The 16,712-nt window shown below is 40.6% G+C and overlaps 1 protein-coding gene across 1 annotated transcript in view; it reads right to left on the bottom strand.

Annotated features, from left to right (window-relative positions):
* Nucleotides 1–16,712, bottom strand: part of csmd2 (CUB and Sushi multiple domains 2) — a 391,624-nt gene that overhangs the window by 45,426 nt on the left and 329,486 nt on the right. Inside the window, exons 47-48 of the mRNA XM_072676048.1 lie at nt 4,500–4,688; nt 1,638–1,784 (exon numbers count right to left, since the gene is read on the bottom strand). Of these exons, the coding sequence (XP_072532149.1) occupies nt 1,638–1,784; nt 4,500–4,688 (336 nt within the window). The remainder of the gene's footprint in view (nt 1–1,637; nt 1,785–4,499; nt 4,689–16,712) is intronic.

Below are 16,712 nucleotides of genomic sequence, written 5' to 3'. Positions count from 1 at the left end.
GATTGTGTACTATAAATTTGTGACTCTTGGGATAAGAGTAGTATACCGAAAGGTAAGACCACACAAGGGTTAAAAACTCTCTGGTGGAGTTTGCCAGCTCAAGATAGGATCTTCTGCGAGGAGGCCTGTGGCAGGGATCAGATTGGGGAGGTAAACGAGTGAGACGATATTGGACAGAACGACATAAGGGGAGGTATTGAGCCTGAGGGGGGGAAAGATAAGACAGGAAGTGGGGTGGGAAGAGAAACACGTCCTATCCATTATGGTTAATCGCTATGACCACATTACATCTCCATAAAAATGCTAATTCCAGGCAAACACCACTTGTGAGCCATGTCTCTATCTGCCAGGGCTGAAGAGCTCCAGCAGCCAGCAGACAATCAGATAAGGCCAGACCACGGCAATGAAAAAAAAAAGAAAGAAAGAAGCAATAGCAATGGAAGCGTGGGCTTCACTTCAGGTTTTACGAGTGGTGGGGCTCTCCAACAAACTGTGCCGTTAAGGCAGAAAATGTAGAGGTCTCGAGTGAGCTACTCATCCATTAGCAGCAATGGGCCGGGATCTTGGATAAGGGACCAATTTGGGAATTTACAGCTCATATCCGGTGTACAGCATTAAGTAAAACTCCCTGCGGAGTGGTATAACGGCCGAGAGGACGCTCCACTGTTGTCAGAGAGAGGTGCCTGCCTGACCCAGAGAGGCAGCCGAGATGGGCCTTTGGCTCTGGGCCACTGACAGCTGGGCATGAGGGGAGGCTTAAAGGGAATTCAGCCTTCACTCTCTCCATTTTGCACTACATCAGTTATTCCCTCACCTGGCAAAGAGCAAACGCCCCAGGCCTTATGTTCGATAAAATCAAAATGCAAACAAATCTCGGTGTCACCATTATGCCTTACGCTCCTCTTGGTGGCAAAGAACCTGTCTGGCTATCAATCTCCCCACCTTCGCCTTTACCCCTTCCTCTCAGGAGCTAAAGGGAAAAGCACGCTCCCACACCAATCATTTCCAGTCACTCACCACTCAGAATACATTAATGCAGCGGTATAAGGTGGAAAAAAATGAAAAGCATGAGGGAAGAAAAGATTAGGGGAGTGAAAGGAAAGAGAGAGGAGGGGGAGCGAGAGCAGGAACTTGCCACAAATTGTGATGGAGAGCCAGCCTGTGGAGAGAAAAGATAGATTGATAAAGAAAACAGTAGAACACTTTGAATCTGCCCTGCCATCTGTTTTCCTCCCACCAAGGTACTGCTCCAGAAGGGGGGTCCATATTGAGGATGCGAACCTGTGCGCTGCTGCCGCTAACTCACACTGTCACTGATCTGGCTATCAAAACTCCACCAAGCTTGGAGAGAGAGAGAAAGAGAGAAAGAGAGAGAAAGAGAGAGAGAGAGAGAAATAGGGAGGATGCAGGCAGCGGGAGAGCACGGACCCCACTGTGTGAGAGCAGGAGACGATTAGTCATCCTTCTGAGCCACTCATGATAAGGAGGACATGGAAACTTTTTAAATATTTATACAACAATAACTCATCCAGAATTATGCAGGTGTCAGCAGGACAAATCTCCAGTCTGAGAGCTACTGAGCGTTTATCTGCCTTAGTTGAGGGGACCGCCTGCCATGACATCACTCGGCTGCTCACCTGAGTAGCGGATTCGGAAGCCCTTGTGGCTGGAGGTGTGGTCGAAGGACCAGTGCAGGTAGACTTTATTGGAGGAACTGGTAATGCTGAGAGGGGATGAGTAGTTCCCACTTAGAGTGATGAGCAGAGGACTCTGTCTGGATGGACCTGTGGGGTAAACACATAGACCTGATTACAAAACAAAAGGCAATAACTACTCATTTATGATTCAACAATTTGCATAAATAATACCAGGGACAACGGTTGTTGTTCCTCTTTCAAAAGAAAATCCACATAACCAAAAACAGAGCAGAAAATAAGGCCAACTCCAAACCCCCAAAAACTATTTAGTAATAGTCTTGACTCTTTACATTTACACCCCCACAACAGACATACACCCAGCCCACTAATGAAAGCCCAAGTCACAGCTGATGAAATGATAAAACATGGCAGTGACTCCAGAAAAATATGGTGCTGTTTATACTCAAAAGCAGCACATCACCTCCAGACCATGCTTATTAATATATGCCAGGTGAACCAGGCCTGAGAACCACATCTTTTCCTGTGTCAGTGTCTGCAGGATGGGACCACAGTGAAAGCCAGAGGAAGCAAATAGCGATTCGCACTAGGCTTAAAGCTAAAGCTAGCTGATGCTAACTTTTATCATCTCATCAACTTTCATGACAACAAACCAGAATATGGCCCATCTGTTCCTCTCAGTGAACACTGACTGTCCTGAAACGCTCGGCACGCTCTGCACTTGGAGCGCTCGCAGAACAACAGAAATCCTGAGAGGAACCCAGCCTTATGAGGACAATCTCTATGTTAAAGGGTTTTCCAGTGGGTGTGTGTTTTAAAATATGGGACAGCCTGCACGCTGGAAGCCGGCCTCCGCAGAGAGACGTGTTTGGCAGCACATGATAAAAGTAGCCTGCTCTTCAGCTCGATGGAAGACAGAACGCTGTAATCAGCAGCGAACATGCCAGCTCCCCTAAGGAGAGGCTCACATCGCGCCCAAATGACATGCAAACACACACACCAGCCACGATGCTTTGTCAACCACAGAAAGGGAGTGTGTTCCCAGACAAGCGTTCAGCCGGCATCACTTAGTCTACCTTTGCCCTTCTCTTACTTTCTCTTCCGTATGAAAGGTAGCCCATAGATCATTCATGCTCTGTCAGGTTTTAAACAGCACGCGGGCGCCGCGGCCCGAATACAAATAAAGCTGCGAAACGAATGTAAAACAGGGAGGTGTGTAAATTGTTCACTTAACAGCTATTTGATCCCAATTATGCTTCAATGGTTGACCATTCAATTCGACTGCAATTTAGTTTTACTTGTAACGATCCAGGTCCATTTCGCAGTTCGTGATTTAATCCTTGGCTCTTAAAGCGATTGAACATTTTTTTTGTCTTTAAAAAAAAAAAAGAGCTGATTAACAGTCCACGAAATTGCATAAAGTTCTCTACATTTACAGCATTGCTGTGTTCCTAACCTACTAAAACTACTGTTTCAAAAGATCATTGCTTTTGTATGTGTATACACGCTCCACAGCAAACCCCCTCCCAGACAGTACACTTATGAATACAAATTTATTCACAAAGGTTCAGGTTCTTCTGAACTTAACCAGCAGTAGTGTTTTCTCTCCAGAGAGGGTCATTACAAGTCAACTCACAGGGGCTTCTGAAAAGAACCCTCCACCACAGCTGCGGATTTTTATTTCACAGGTCGGAAATGTGTTAAGAAAGGGAAAATTGTAGGATATCATATGCTGCTTAGATAAAGGCTCAAATTCACAGGGTTTTGAAGATGGTATCATGATATACATCCCGATACTATGTTTTGCAACACTGTATTGATTCTCCAAAACACTGCATCAAATTTTAATTAATAATATATATGCAAAGACTGGTTTTAAACAGTAGTTAATTTAGTGTTAAAACCCTGACATAGCCGTGTTATACTCGGTACTCAGATCTGACTGTTTTGATTGGATAAACTGTAAACATTTTTTACTCAGATTCTATGCACTTGAAACTGGGTTTTCCAATTTTTTTTTTTTTTTCAAAAAAAGGTTTTCTAAAATTTGATTAAAGAAAAAAATCACAGAATATTGTCTTGCTAACAGCATCAGAAAATGTCACAATACATTGTAATTTACAATATATCATAACCTCTGTATTGAAAGGATCCTGTCAATATACAGTCCTTGTTCTTATTAGGCATTCATTTAAATGACAAAGCTCTGGAATTGAAATGCCACATTATCAACTAACATTCCTTCAAATAAATGTTTTTGGACATTGATTTAAACACTTTAAGGCTTGTGCCACAGCTAAATGCAAACCACAATGAGAGAACTAAATCAGCTCACTCCATTGACTAAATGTATAAATTGTTACACTGTTTTCTTCACTCTCTGCCAGTATGTCCACCGTGTGGTGGTCTTTTCTTACTTTAATGGCATCTAAAACGCAGCGACCCTTCATGTATGTGCACTGACCTGCTGGCCCTGTAATCCAGTTTCTAATCTCACTCTAAATGGGAGCCTGTTGACCCACAGCGTGGCCGCTGACCCGTTAGCTGCCCCCATGCGATCCCAGCAGACTAAAGCAATTTTCATCGCTTTTTCAAGTATGGCTGTCACCGCATGACCTACGTGAAAGGGCATGCATCTATCCTGCTGGTCCTTCCACAAATGTGTCTTGCTTTAGAGGTACATGTGAACTTTCACTGCCCACTGCGCAGTCCTGGACAACTCCTGGGTGTCAGGTACAATACTGACCAATTCTTGGTGGTACCAACAAACAACAAGCACAAAAACACACAAAATTAAGAACACTTAACTGGTTTTTAGGTTCAAACTAATTTCAAGCCACTCACCGTCAAAAATTTCCAGCTCATCAAACTGCCGGCTGGTCTGAAAGTGCTCGATAGTGAAGGTGATGTTGTAGCCTGGCTCCACCTTCACCACCCAGGAACACGACTCGAAGTGGGGGAAGCCGCTACCCGGAGACTGGCTCAGAATTACCCCAGTTGAGGCTGTCAGCACCTCATTCATGGGACAGGTCACTGGTAGAGGAAGAGAAAGATTCGGTTTGGATGTAGAAATCAGTAAATCAATCCAAGTCAATGAACTCTTTCACAACTTGTCACAAAGATGGGCTAGAAAGGTCAAGAGCCACAGTGGAAAGAACTCTTATTAATTTACTCCAAAACATCATGTTATTGACAGGTATAAGTAATCATCTAATAAACACTGCTTTCCATATGTCTTCTAACTGGAATAATAAACAGCATCTATTTCTTGCAATAAAATCACAAGTTTTACCCCGTTAGTCAAAAGGCAAAAGACCTGTATTTATCATTAATATTCAGCCAGCTCTACCACACTGTTATCCTAACTAAGTTAACTCATGTAAACACTAGCAACTGGTGTTTACCATCACTTCTCACCATCAAGCCCCTTTAGAAACAAAACAGACTACCTCAGCTGACTACTAAACTGTTAACAGTGTTAGCACAGTTAACATAGCAGAACACACCGGAAGGGAAAGCCCCAGTTTATGGTTTTTGCTGTTAAGATTTCAGACAGGCAAGTCGAGTGGGTGCTAGACTAAAAGCTAACCTGGCAAAAATCTCTTCAGATAACTAACTGCACATGGAAGGAGTCAGAGATGACAGCAATACTATCGGTGAGGGGAGTAATTTTAGTGCTTTTGTTGCAGGGTTGAAATCTATGCTCTTCTATGTGACGTCTGTGAGTTGTTGCAGTGCTGTAAACCAGCCAATAAAAGCAGAACCTATAATGTTTGTTCCCCATAAGCCTACTACACAAGGAAAATCAGTGGTAAAACCACATCTGAGCATACCTACCCACACATCAGAGTACAACTAGGTAAATGTGCAATTAGTTCTACTGAACATATATTTAACCAACTGTCAAAGATCAAGCTGGTTGACCATCATGACCAGCAAGACCAAGCTAACTGATCAGCATGACCACTCTGGTCAACCAACATGACTAGCATGACAACATTGTTCGACCAGCATGACATCCTCATTTTTTTTTTTTTTTTAAATCAGTTTGATAATTTGAGATTGTATGTAAGAGAAATGACATTTTAAAACTTTTTAATGAACCAATCACTCTATAGCCATCAATGACATATTTTCTTGCTTCTTTTATTTCTATATTTCTATTTTTCATATTTTTATATTTTATTTTTTATTTAAATTTAACTTAAATGTAACTTTTATTTTATTTATTTTATTTTTTTTGCACTTTTGCACTTTATTTCATTTATTTCAAGTTAAGGTTTAGTTTAAGTTTAAATTTAGATCTTTATTGAATAGCTTTGATGTGGGCAGACTGTCAAAAAAGCATTTCACTGCAAGTTATACTGTGTATTACTATGTATGTGACAAATAAAATTTGATTTGATTTGACATCCATCCACCCATCTATTCATCCATCTCTTCCTGGTCAGGGTGACGGTCAGTCCATTGCCTTGGGGCAGGTCCAAGGGACAGAAATACCACCTTATACAGGACGCTAGTCCAACACAGGGTACCACACACTTTTACACGGCACACACTCACAACTAGGGGCAATTAAACATGACCATTTAACCTACTGTTTGTTTCTGGGAGGCGGACATGCAGAAATGGGGAGAGCACACCAAACTCCTCACAGACAGAGACCCAAGCCAATGATATATATTTAGGTTACAATACAGAATTCCAAAGCAGGCCAGCAAGATGATAACTTTGTAGAAGATTAGGACTTTAATTATACACAATATCGCATATATAGAAAGTGTGAGTTTTGACAAAAATGGAGCTAAGAAACCTGAGTAAAAACTGCAGCGGGGAGAGGCAGACATCAATGCATTTGTGTAAATTGAAACAATTACTAAAAGGGAGGCATAGCTGTTTCGTCAGATGGGCAACTAAAAGGCACTTTTGATGTGAATCGGCCTTAGGAGCCTATGAAAAAAGAAGCATTAAGAGGAACTAATCCTCAGAGCTGCTCTAGATAGCAAGATCATGATAAAAGCACATGAAAGGAGGACACAGAAGGCACATGAAATCTGCTGCATCTGACCTGACGAAGGCAATGTAGAACATGATGACAGATCAGCAGTGATATCCAGACTCCCGAGTTCAAGTGGGACTGTCTGGGATCTGGGTCTGTATTTCAGCAATAAATACAAGTGCCTTCATTTAAGGGTATTGAAAGCATGAAAAACCCTGGTAAAAGAAGCTGACCTGTGTAACCCATTCTCGATTCCTGCCTCACCATTTAGATCAATGCAGCATTTGTTCTTTGCAGACGTTGCGTGAGAATACAAGCGATCCAGACCCTAAGCAACTGGAGGTCAGACTGGTTCAAGTCCCACTGCTACAGACTTCATAGCTCAAAACACGAGACCACAGACATAAAACAGAACGTGCACATAATATTTGACATTTCACTTCAAGCCTTCACCGGCTTGAGTTATCCATCTGTGTGTGCGGCCGCATCTGTGTATGTGTGTGTAAAACACAAGAGGTATAATATCAGCCTATGATGGCAAACACAGCACCCCTGGCTAGAGCATACGGCAAAAGAAAAGGTGGCAGCACTCGTGTTCAATTTGCCTGCAAGGCCATGACATTTCTCACACTTTTCCTTTGAATTATCAGGCTTTATGCAGTGCCCCTCTATTATTTGTGCCCTAGCTGTCTGGATGCGTCGCCAGAATCCAAACCCAAATGACAACTAGAAAAGATAACGTCTCACCTTTGACACGTTTCTAATATTCCATCTCGTTTTTCTTTCCATGCCACAGAGTCATGGATGAGAAGCTTCGGAATACATGGATAATGTAGACCACAAGCCGGACAGAAACCACCAACAAAAAAAAGACGGGTCTCGTTAAACATTCATGCCTCTCGCATTTTGGAAATGAAAAATGGATTTTCTACCTTCTTTACTGGCTAAATAAAACTGCTGATGCCGGGTAGCTCAGCTGGTGTGAATGGGCTCAGGTTACAGTGCTATAAACACACAATTACGGTGTGTTTGCGGAAGGTTTGCAGCAGAGTTGGCTTTCTTGTCTTCCAATTCCCTTATCTTTTTACCTCTGCAATCAGTTTAAGGAACGTGAATATTGACTGAAGAGCACTGGCAGAGAGAACAAAAGCGCCGAATCCCGCTAAATGACATGACATGCTATAAATTGCTTTGTTTTCAACTATTTACTTTTGAGAAATGTACTGGGCGTGCTAATTCCTTAAAATCAAATCCCCACATTCAGTCACTGATTCACGTCTCGCATTCCGAGCATTCGCATTCTGTGCATGCTGAGTGCAGTCAAGCTTCAGCATAGGGGTGTCAGAACATGACAGATACCTCGGCTTGTTATGTTGACAGAAAACACTGGAGTCCAAATGAATGTAGTGCACTACGAAAAGCACTGGAATGCATGAAAACACCTTTAACACCTTTGCAACTCCTCCCCTTATAACACCTAGCTAGTGGCTCAAGTTGTGTTTACAGTTTACATTCTATACCATACTCTCTCTCTCTCTCTCTCTCTCTCTCTCTCTCTCTCTCTCATACATATATAGAGTAATGGCCTAAGACTCATTGATGAATCATTGATGTGGCCCCACCTCACAACTTACAGGACTTCTGATCTGCTGATCATGTGTTGGTGCCAGATACCATAGGACACCTTCAGAGGTCTGTGGAAACCATTCCTCAAATGCTCAGATCTGTTGTGGTGGGACAAACAGGACCTTTTCAATATTAGATAGGTGGTATAATGTTATGGCTATACATACTGTATGTACTTATTTTTAATAAGCTAAATTGTCCCACAGATTAAGATATGGTAATAACATATGTTTAACAGCAACAACCCCCCTCTAAGTAATGAATAGGGTGTAAAGGTTCCTACATGTTCCTAATAATACAAATACATGAGTAACACCCAAACAACCACAAGGGGTACCACATCAACCGCTTGCCAACTTGAGCTACTAAAGCAACTACTTACCAAGCAACTTCATAGTAACCACCTAGCAACACCATAGCCACCACCTGGGATACCACAGCGACCACCTAGCAACCACCTAGCAAGCACTTAGCAACTCCATCTCAATTAGTTGCCAATAGCAACTACCCGCTATACCATAGCAACCATCTAATGAAAACACCTTCACCCTAGTGACCACATAGCAACAGCCTAGCAACAGCCTAGCAACTGGCTGGGAGATGGAGCCACTCAAGCTGGCGAAGTTTTCTTCGTCACTTATCAAGTTGATTCCCCTAGTGATGATATTCCTCACTGGGAATGTTGTAAAATCATCCACTTGTGGGCTATCCTTGGTTTAATCAACTCTCATGCAGTTGAAATGCAGATAATGATGGTGATCTTCCTCACTTAGGGTACTGAAAAAGACTGATTGCTTTGACTTTCTTATCCTATGTATTTGAATTTCAATATTTAGTTTATATTGTCTACTTTGGATTACTTCAGAGAATAGCCCAAGCACACTTAACTGTACTGTAAACTTACATTATAAACATAATGATCTGAAATGATAGTCGATGATAATGATCACTGGTCGCAGACATCATGTTCAGTATAAGTGGGCAACCATGGAAAGTCGTAAACCATGAAGCCAACGCTTTGTACTTCATACAGAGGCAATGCACACCTGTGCATACTTCAGTTTACAGGAGAAATGGCTTCTAATAAACATTTATTTTTTTCTGAAATGCATTTATGTTTTCAATAAGCCGAGTTCTGTGAGTTGAAAATGTGCTAACACTGTAGCAGCTATACTGGAGGACAACAATTCAATTATGAACCGTTACAGCTAACAATGAACAAATTACACACTCGTAAAGCAGAAAGTGTATTATTAAGCTTCCCTCTTTCAACAGATCTCTGTAGCCTTTGTTTGTGTCTGCATGCTGGACAAATACTGTGCCTGGGTGAGTGTACTGCATGCATTTGCTTTGACACATCTCCTTTATGAGGGTAAAATACAGAGGCTTATGAACTGTTGTAGTGCTCCAGGGGAATATAAAATGTGTGTGGTGTTTCATTTAGCGACAAACATAATCACAGCTGCATATGAATGCTCATGCTAGCCCATCATCACTGCATAAAGAATAGTGCAGGCAGGTAAAAAAGGCTTTTATTACTCCTTTCATGTGACCTGGCACAGCAGTACTTACAGTGCTTGTGTCTTTGTATTGTACAGAAGGGCCTACACACGTTGTGACCTAGATGCAGACCAAGTAATGCATAATAAACGACTGTAGGCTACATGAACATCACATGAACACTGAACACACACAAGAGTGTGTAATTAGTTAATTCTTACTTACTTACTCCACCAAGACAAGCAAGACCCCTTACTCCAGATTGTTCAAGACAGTTTGGTGTTTAAAGTTTTCCTACTTTTCCTACTAGTTTTGCTCTGGTCCTTCCACCGAGGCAAATGTAGTTATAAAATCTGCCTCAGCTTGTTCCTTAATAACAAATAGTCTCAATTATGTGGCCTAGCATGTTGTGTAAGTAAAATAGAAGTAGCAGTAGTTGTTCTTACTTTTTCCAGTAGCATTTGGGGTAAGTGTAAAACTACTGACTAATAACTACTGATTTGCATATTTCTCATAGTCTAATGCCATCATGTTTATGCTTCAATCATAAAACAGCTTTTAAGTACAAGGCTCTGAACACTGAGAGCTGCCTATAGTGGATATTCAGATTAGCACAAATACAGAGAGCTAGAGCATGAACTTCCACACAGCCTAAACAGCTCCATCCATGCAGCTCATTCAAAATGACTGCAAACTGAGATTAGTGCTCTCAGCTCGTTTTTATCCCCTAAGCTACTTTAGAATGCTGGCTGTATGTAAACAACAGTTTTAGGACATAAATGGGCGTAAAGGAGCTATCCAACTCTGAATGATGTGCACTTTATCACACGGATCATTTGTATGTGTATTTGCAGATAAACACAAACATAACGGATACGTGAACTACATGAACTTGGAGTGTTGATATATGAGGATAACTGCTTAACATCTACTGTAATTGAGTCAAAATTGTTCAAAGAGAATGATTTTCATTTTTTTTTGAAGAGAGGATGATCATTCAGAGAATGATTTTCCATTTTTTTTTATAGATGCCCAATCTCCTCTCGACAACATTTGCTTCCTCAAATACAAACTGTCCTCAGACTCAGTCCTCACATCAGAAGGGAAACTCAACAGCACCACATGAAGCCAAAGGAAGCCAAACCGAGGGTCCTAGGCTAAAAGCTAACCAATCTGACTGACTACAATCTCTTTAGCTAGTTAACTGAACACCAGGACATCAACACTATCTGGTAATACTTGAGAATAAATAACAGGGTCCAAAACCACATGTTTACTGTTTATAAGTTAATAAACAATTTCCTAAAAAAACATTCTATTTATTTAAAGAATAAACAAACAAACCACTGATTCTATTCAGACTGTGTATGTATTCCTGAGTCATTTCTGCAGCAAGAAGCAGTGCACCAATACAGTACAGCAGCTAGGTAAGATCATAACAGGACATAGCAAGAACACAGTAGACTATAGAAATAAAGTATATGGACTAAAGTATTGGGACACCTACACATTTCACCTACATGATTAGGTGTTGGTTCCCCCTATGCAGCTCCAACAGCAGGTTTGGAACTCTGCAGCTATTGAGTCAACAGAGCATTGGAGACCTTTATGCACTATGAGCCTCAGCACTCGGCGACCCCACTTTGTAACTTTACGTGGTCTCACAGTTTGTGGATGAGTTGCTTTGGCTCCTAAACACCTCCACTTTAATAATTTACCATAATTTTTAATAATAATACCACTGACAGTTGATGTTGGAATATCTAGGACAGAAGAAATTTCACCAAAACTGACCTATTGCAACTTTAGCAGCTTATTACAGTACCATGCTTGAATTCAGGGAGATCTTTAGAATGACCATTGATAATTTAATTCCTGGTTTTATACACTTGTGGAGATGGCACTGAATGAAACACTGGAATTTAATGATTGTAGGTAATGTCGCAATACTTATTACCATATAGTGTATTTCAAAATGGACCACCTTGAACAGATCTGACTGGAGTGCTGGATATTAACAACAGACCAGTTTCAAAGACGTATCTAAATGCGTAATATCTGTGTGCACAGGGACACCGACGTCCAACACATCTACTTATAACCCAGTATATGCACACACAGACACACACACACACCATTTGAAGTGAGCAGGCATGCCTTCAGTGTGTTGGTATTTAATTAGGGTAAAGCTTGAAGTGATAAAGGGGAGATCTGAGAGGATTCAGCACTACATTAGAATTAGGCAGCTAAAAAAAACGGACAGCAGGACTTCCAAATGAGCGAGGAACAGAGGAGGCTGCCACAGGTTTTATCAGCCTTTATAGAGAAGGGACTGGAGAAAAGAGATGTGTGTGTGTGTGTGTGTGTGTGTGTGTGTGTGAGCACCTTCAGCTGTCAGCATTTTTGAGAAAGCCCTGACACTCTGACACTGTTGATTCTATTCTTTAATTCAAACATCAAGACTTCTGATATATCCACAGGAGCATTACACTGACGCAAACCTCTATTACTAATGCAAGAGGCCCTGCCAGTGCAGAGAGGGCTTCTATGTCTGCAGTCTCACACAGAAAGTATGTATCAATAACATATATCATTTCATATTTATATATAATCACTACATACTTCATATGATTAAACAAATCAATATTGTATCAAATATTAAGACTGTATATCACTACCTCAGTGGATTTTAAAGGAAGCAATCAATATATTACTGAAGTGTAGATGTTCAGCCCTAATTCACAGTCAACATTCCATTTCTTTGCTCCTGAATTGCTTCGGACTGCATGTTTTGGGTCATTATCAATCCGTACTGTCAAGCACCATCCTATCGGTTGTGCAGCACTTGACTGAATCTGAGCAGAAGAGTAGAGCTCTATATACTTCAGAATTCCTCCTGCTACTTCTAACAACAATCAAATCATCAGTAAACACAACTGGACCAGTTCCATAACAGTGCCTCCATCATGTTTCACAGATGATGTGATATGCTCTAGATCATGAACCTTTCCCTTCCTTCAATTTCCTCAAGCAAATCTTGGCTGTTTCATCTGTTTGAAGCATCTCCAGCTGTACTCCATTTCCAGTACTGATCAGCCTGGTCTGATGAATCTCGATTTCTGCTAAGGCACACAGATGGTAGGGTCAGAATTTGGTGCCAACAGCATGAAATCACTGTCCTAACCTTTCTTGTCTTAACAGTCCAAGCTGGTGGAGGTGGTGTAATGGTTCGGGTGTCGTTTTGTTGGCACACTCTAGGCCTTTTAATATCAATCAATCAGCACTTGAATGCCACAGCCTATTCGAGTGTTGTTGCAGACCATCAGAGCATCCCTTCAAAGTCATATATTATCCATGATCTAATGGTTACAAAAAAGTCACAAAGCAAAAATCATCTCCAGCAGCTTTAATGAACATGACAGCGAGTTCAGTGAATTCATCCACCTTCCGAATCATTGCAGCTGAATCCAAATTAAACATTAGGGATGTGGTAGAATGGAAGATTTGCAGCATTAAAGAACTCAACATGGACTAGAATCTCAAAGGGATCTTGTGAAATTCATGCCATGAAGAATTGAGGCTATTTTGAGAGCAAAGGGCGACCCTATCCAGTACTGGCATCATGTTCCTAATAAAAGCTCAAGATTGCTCTTGCTCTCACCCTTGTTTATAATACTTGTGGATTCTTGTCACAGTGGAGGCTCTCCACTTTGCTTTCCACTTTCCACTCTGCTGTTGCTTTTGTTAGTTTGTTGTTGGTTGGTTTATCCACAGGTCGCTTGTGCATGCTGTTCAATGTCCTGAAGGTGCAGAAGGCTTTGCTTTAAAACTCATTACCAAGAGGGCTACAATCACAATAGATCTATCTATAATAACAAACAGCACACAAGCAGTTGGACTTCTGCCTGGACTAATTTGGATGGCTTGAGGGATCAAACCAAGGGAAACCATAAATGTCCATGTTAGTATATTATTAATATTAGTAATATTAATTATTACACTCCCAATCAGAAAGATTGTTAATCAGACTAGTCTATTCCGATTAAGGTGTATGCATGGATGTATTCAAATGCAAATAATCCTTTTTGGGAATCATTAACATCTGCTTTGCGCCCATTTTCCACACATTGAGTGACACAGTTACTGCACTGTACCACTTCTTCTGAATCGATGACTCCCATCACACACCCCACAAGAATTTATAGCCTAATCATCCCTGTGCAGCGCCCTCTGCAGGAGCCTATGTCACCATCACCTTAAATACATAAGGGTTTTTTGTCTGGGGCTTACATACATGCTCATTTGGCTATGTTACATAGAGACAGCATAAGAAGATGTGTGTGGTGCCCACATGTGAGTTTGTCTACACCGTGCCAGCCAGGCAGTTTGTGTGGGTAGCTGCATAAAAACCCAGAGTATGTGTTGCTGGATGCGATGCTATATGAAGCGTGTGAGACTGTAATGGTGATGAGGAAGAAAAAAAGGATTATACTGGCAAGAGCTGATTTATGCTGATGAAACGTAATCGCTTCATATTGATGTGGGATTCTCTTTCCGCTTAGATTTGCATAATAGTGGGTGACAGTGTAATGCTCTGATGTCCATTTTCTAGAACTTATTTCACACTAAAAAAACAAACAAACAAAAAAATTATTTCCACAGATATACACTCTGAACTGGCTTCAGGATCTTTTTTTCTGCTTTCACACTTTTCCTATTTATATCTACCTTTCTTTGTCTAGAATTTTATTATTCTTATTTTATTTATTCAGTAATTACTCTTTGGGGGTAACTAGGACCTTGAGATCTCAAATTCTTCCACCCCATGTACCACATGTGATGCGAATGACAAGAAAGTCTCACTGAATCCTTGAATCCTATAATGTTGCATATGTGTAAACTGGGAAAACGAATGAATGATCAATACACACAGGTTTTATGGAACAGGCAATCTATTCAGTGTTCCTGCCGGAGTGTGGTTAAATGACTCCGTGTTGCACTATAGTGTTGCAGTCTCTATGTGGCTGGTGTTTTACTTAGATGTCACTGTAATTATAAATTATAGTTCATGCAGAGATGAATTTTAAGTTACAAGCATGCTGTCAAAACACCACACTTTCAGAAACATCAACATCCACCCTTTCTGGTGATCACTTTGTCCTTGTAAACACAAATACTGATGGACTTTATTTCTATTTTATTCAAAATAGCATTCCAGATGATTTAAGTGTAGCTCCACTCCTAATTAAAGGTGCTTCAGAGAAGAACCGGTTGTGGTTCCATAAAAAGCCATGGCTGCAATAGAGATGTGTAAGTGTGAATCTTTATGGAACAAAAACACACTCTATTGTAACAGCTGCTTGTTTCAAGTCACCCTGGCCTAAATGCAGTCAACTAGCCATGTAGATTTCATATAAGCAATGACTTCCTAAGCATTCTGATGTGTATACTTGTATTACCTGACAGCTGTGAGTCTGTTAAACACAGTCTCATATAATTTCTTGTTTCATTTCTTGTTTCCAGGAAATAAATGGACTGGTGAGCAATAAAACTCTTGTACGGCTTCTACTAACTGCATGGAAAGGGGTGATTTATCTGTCTAGCTTAAAAAGAGGAGCCCTTAGTGAGGGCAGAATATTCAGAGAAAGGTCTTGGAGGATGAAAAGAGAAAAATAGAGGATTTCCGAGATGTAAATCAAAAGTTCACAAGCAATTAAAGTATTAGAAAAGTTCAGTGCTTGGCATTCACTAGCTGCTATGAGTCGGACACGCTGATAGCCCCCAGTTATGCAATGAATGGCTTAAATTAGTCTTTTCCTATTTGTTATCATGCCAAGACATGGCAAAAACAGAAATGAAAAAATATCTTTTATATATTTTTAAAAATAAACATGTGGCACGGAATGATAATAGCTTATGTTAATTTTGCTATCAGATCAGACAAATGAAGATGTCTTTGACATGCAGTTGTAGGGAAACTCTAAAGCCCAATAAGGTTCTTTAATATTTTTTTTTATCTAAACTAATGTCTTAAAGTCGAAAACATTAATATTACTAAATGTTTTTTTATGCACAGTTCATGGGTTCATAGGTATTGAACATTTATTTTCTGCAGAGGTTCTTTGATCTTTAAAGATTAAAAAACCTCTACATGGGGTACTAGGTATATTTCTATAAAATATACGTCTGATAGGGTTGATAATTGTTTGTTGTAATATTCTGATCACTCTTACAGGACTGTCACAAATATTGCACAGGTGAAGTCTCTAAAGAATGTGATGTGAACTCAAACACATGTTAAATCATATGAACAATCTGTGATTATGTGTGTCCTGCTTGTTTCATGTAGTCATATGTTTTTTTTCCTCCCAAATTTTAGATCACTAGATTACTCAGCCCACTTGTTAGTACTCTCTCCCCATCACATGTAATGACCCTGACATTGGAAGGTGAGGACTGACACATGCACAACCAGCTTTTCAGACGACCGTGTCACCCAGCTTCACACTGAGGGTGATGTGGGGAGAGAGAGAAAGCCATCTAACCACCCGGAGAGTGAAAGGCCAATTTGCTCCTGTGATGGCAGGCAGCATGACCCAGAAATTCAAACCAGTGCTCCTCGGGTCATAGTGGCAGTGCCTTGGTCTGCTGGACCACTTAGAGCCCATGTGTTCACGTTTTTTTTTTTTGTTTTTGTTTTTTTTTACACATAATAGCATTTTTTTAAGAAAAGCAACAAAAATTGTGTGAGACAAATAATGTGAGATGTGTGTATGTGTTTTTTTTTTCCATCGAAAGGGCACTAAAAATAACCTTAACTCTTAGTGTTAAAGTTCAGCTAAGTTCTCTTGGCGTTTCAGTAAGTATTCAGTAATTACTCTGTTGTGTATAAATTTGCACACTGACTTGGCAAGTCCCAACCTTTCCACTTT

This window comes from Salminus brasiliensis, chromosome 3 (genome assembly GCF_030463535.1).
Source record: "Salminus brasiliensis chromosome 3, fSalBra1.hap2, whole genome shotgun sequence".
NCBI classification, from domain to species: Eukaryota; Metazoa; Chordata; class Actinopteri; order Characiformes; family Bryconidae; genus Salminus; species Salminus brasiliensis.
This window is presented reverse-complemented; position numbering and strand designations above follow the sequence as displayed.